The 2,500-nt window shown below is 46.0% G+C and overlaps 1 protein-coding gene across 1 annotated transcript in view; it reads left to right on the top strand.

Moving 5' to 3' along the window:
- LOC119575156 overlaps positions 1 to 2,500 on the top strand; it is a 10,601-nt gene that overhangs the window by 5,997 nt on the left and 2,104 nt on the right. Inside the window, exons 3-7 of the mRNA XM_037922633.1 lie at positions 1 to 31; positions 145 to 296; positions 431 to 538; positions 1,168 to 1,346; positions 1,632 to 2,500. The exon at positions 1 to 31 is cut by the window's left edge and continues 46 nt beyond it; the exon at positions 1,632 to 2,500 is cut by the window's right edge and continues 279 nt beyond it. Of these exons, the coding sequence (XP_037778561.1) occupies positions 1 to 31; positions 145 to 296; positions 431 to 538; positions 1,168 to 1,346; positions 1,632 to 2,500 (1,339 nt within the window). The remainder of the gene's footprint in view (positions 32 to 144; positions 297 to 430; positions 539 to 1,167; positions 1,347 to 1,631) is intronic.

Here is a 2,500-nt window from a genome sequence, read left to right on the forward strand (position 1 = left end):
TCATATGCAAATGTTGACACTGTTGGCGTATGTAAGTTTCCCACCAGTTCGCAAAAAGTTTCCTCTTGTCAATGACCTTCGCCAAAATAAATATTTATTTACCTCACCCTGACCCTTACTGAACTTTTTTCAACTTTTTTTCAGACCATGACGAAGAGAGCCTCATGGTGTGGCTCGACGGCCAAGGGGTGACGGCCGCGCTGGACGAGGACGCCTGGAAGGTCCATCTGGAGGAGTGGAACCATCTATGCTTTACTTTCACACAAACCATTTTTACCATCTACTGGCAGGGGGATGTGGGTATTATGTCAGAAAATGAAGTAGCCATTTTTTTTTTTATACATACACACAACGCGCATACCCTATCTACAAAGATAAACGACCTTTTGCAAACTATGCTTACCACCAGTTTCTCCTCTCTCTTCTTCAGGAGTTCTTCAGGGCGCGACTGGACTTCAGCTGGGTCTTGGCCATGAACGGAACCCTCATCGTGGGACAAGAACAGGACACGCTCGCGGGTGGCTTCGATGCCACTCAGGTTCGGTTTCCCTTCAAGTTTCCTTCGGTTTCCGTCGGTTTCCGTCGGTTCTTCTTTTTAGTTTTTATTATTCATTCATTTACTTTTGTCTCCTCTGCTGCTCTTGGGCGTCCACCGATTCCCATTGAATATTTTCGGTTCCTTTCGATTTCCTGCGGTTATTTTCGGATTCATTCCTTTCTCTTTGTTTTCCTTTGGCATCCTTCAGTTCTTTCCGGTTTCCTTAGGTTCCTATGAAGCCCCTTCTGTGCACCATCGGCCTCGCTCCGTTCTCTTAGGCTTTCTCTTTCGTTAGTTCTTTTTGGCTTCTTTTAAAGTCCTTCATTACTCTCGGTTGCCCTCAGCTTCCCTCGGCTAACTTTGGTTCCTTTCTATTCCTTTGGGTTAAGAACTGCAATGAAATTAAGATAACTGATGATAGCAATAACAGTGATAATGCTCTTATCAACAAGTAACATTGAGGATAATACTGATAAGGATAATCGAAAAACTAATACTAATAATATTTGAATAATCATGATAATATGATAGTAATGATGACTGAATTTTAAGATAATAATGACAATATAAATAAATATAACAACAAAAACACGCCATTGATAACAATGATCCTTATCCTATCTCCACAGGTGGTTGTAGCCGACGTTACTCAGATGTCCTTCTGGGACCGGGTGCTGGAACCGAGGGAGGTGAGGGACGCCGCCTCCTGCAGGACGCTCGCCCGCGGGAACGTCTTCTCGAGTGACACTTCAACCGTCGAGGAGTTCGGCGTCAGTTCGGAGTGGGTGAACCTGGACCAGATTTGCAAGTAGGCGTGCCCGTGCTTGGTTTAGAGTCGAGGACGCTGTCAGCTGCGAAGGGGATAGTTGTCAGAATATGATTCTGTATAGTTGGGATATAGCAATCTGTGTCTTGTTTGTCAACAGACAGGCACAATAGCAAACACCACACACACACACGCACACACAGCAGAATTACTACACATGTACACTAATACAGGTGTGTGTATGTAATAAATACATTTTACCACCACTTGATTTTCTCTTGTAGAGTTTTCCCTCAGCTCTCTTCAGGATGATGTTTCCACCTACAGGTCACCATCTACCAGGTATGTCATCATGCCGGAGGAACGCAGCTTCCCAGACTCGATCAACCTGTGTCGCTTATTCAACTTGACATTGGCGGTACCCTTTGGGCCTGAGGAGAACGCGCTGCTCACAGAGGCCCTGCAGCCCTTCAGAGACGTGTGCGCCCCAAGCAAGGACTGGAAACTCTGGCTCGGTATAACTGACAAGGAAGTGGAAGACGTGTGGAGGGAAGTTTCAACATCTCAGATCATAGAGTACCGAAACTTTGTCTCATCCTATCCCATTGGTGGTATCTTGTATAACTGTGCTTTATTCACTGTCGAAGGTCTTTGGCAAGATGTCCCCTGCAAGGTGACCAACAGGAAGTGTTCAGCCTGCGCCGTGCGTAATGAGAACTTTCTGCGCCTTAGGGGACTCTGCTATGACAGCGAATACCAAACCTACTTCAGGTTGGACGGCTATATACACGGACGGCCTATGTTCTATGGTTACTACGATATGGTCATCCACTTCAACGCTGATGATGATGCGTGGGTGCTGCGTAATGCATTTAAAAATTCAACACTTCTGATGCTTCTCAAGATAAGCAGATATTCTTATCCTTTAGGAAAATTTGACTGGACAGTTACTGCCGACGTGTGTGGGAAGCCACTGGGAAGTAGTCTCACACTGAGCCTCTCAGCCTGTTCGAGCGACCAATACATGTGTGATTCAGGGCAATGTGTCCCTCATGCTAAAAGATGCAACCTTTACCATGACTGTCACGACAAGTCCGATGAACTGGATTGCTTTAAGGTGAAGGTGGGGGACGAGTACCAGAGGGAGCTGCCGCCGACAGGACCAGATAATTCCATTCTGGAGCTCAAGCCTAACT

This window comes from Penaeus monodon, chromosome 7 (genome assembly GCF_015228065.2).
Source record: "Penaeus monodon isolate SGIC_2016 chromosome 7, NSTDA_Pmon_1, whole genome shotgun sequence".
NCBI lineage: Eukaryota > Metazoa > Arthropoda > Malacostraca > Decapoda > Penaeidae > Penaeus > Penaeus monodon.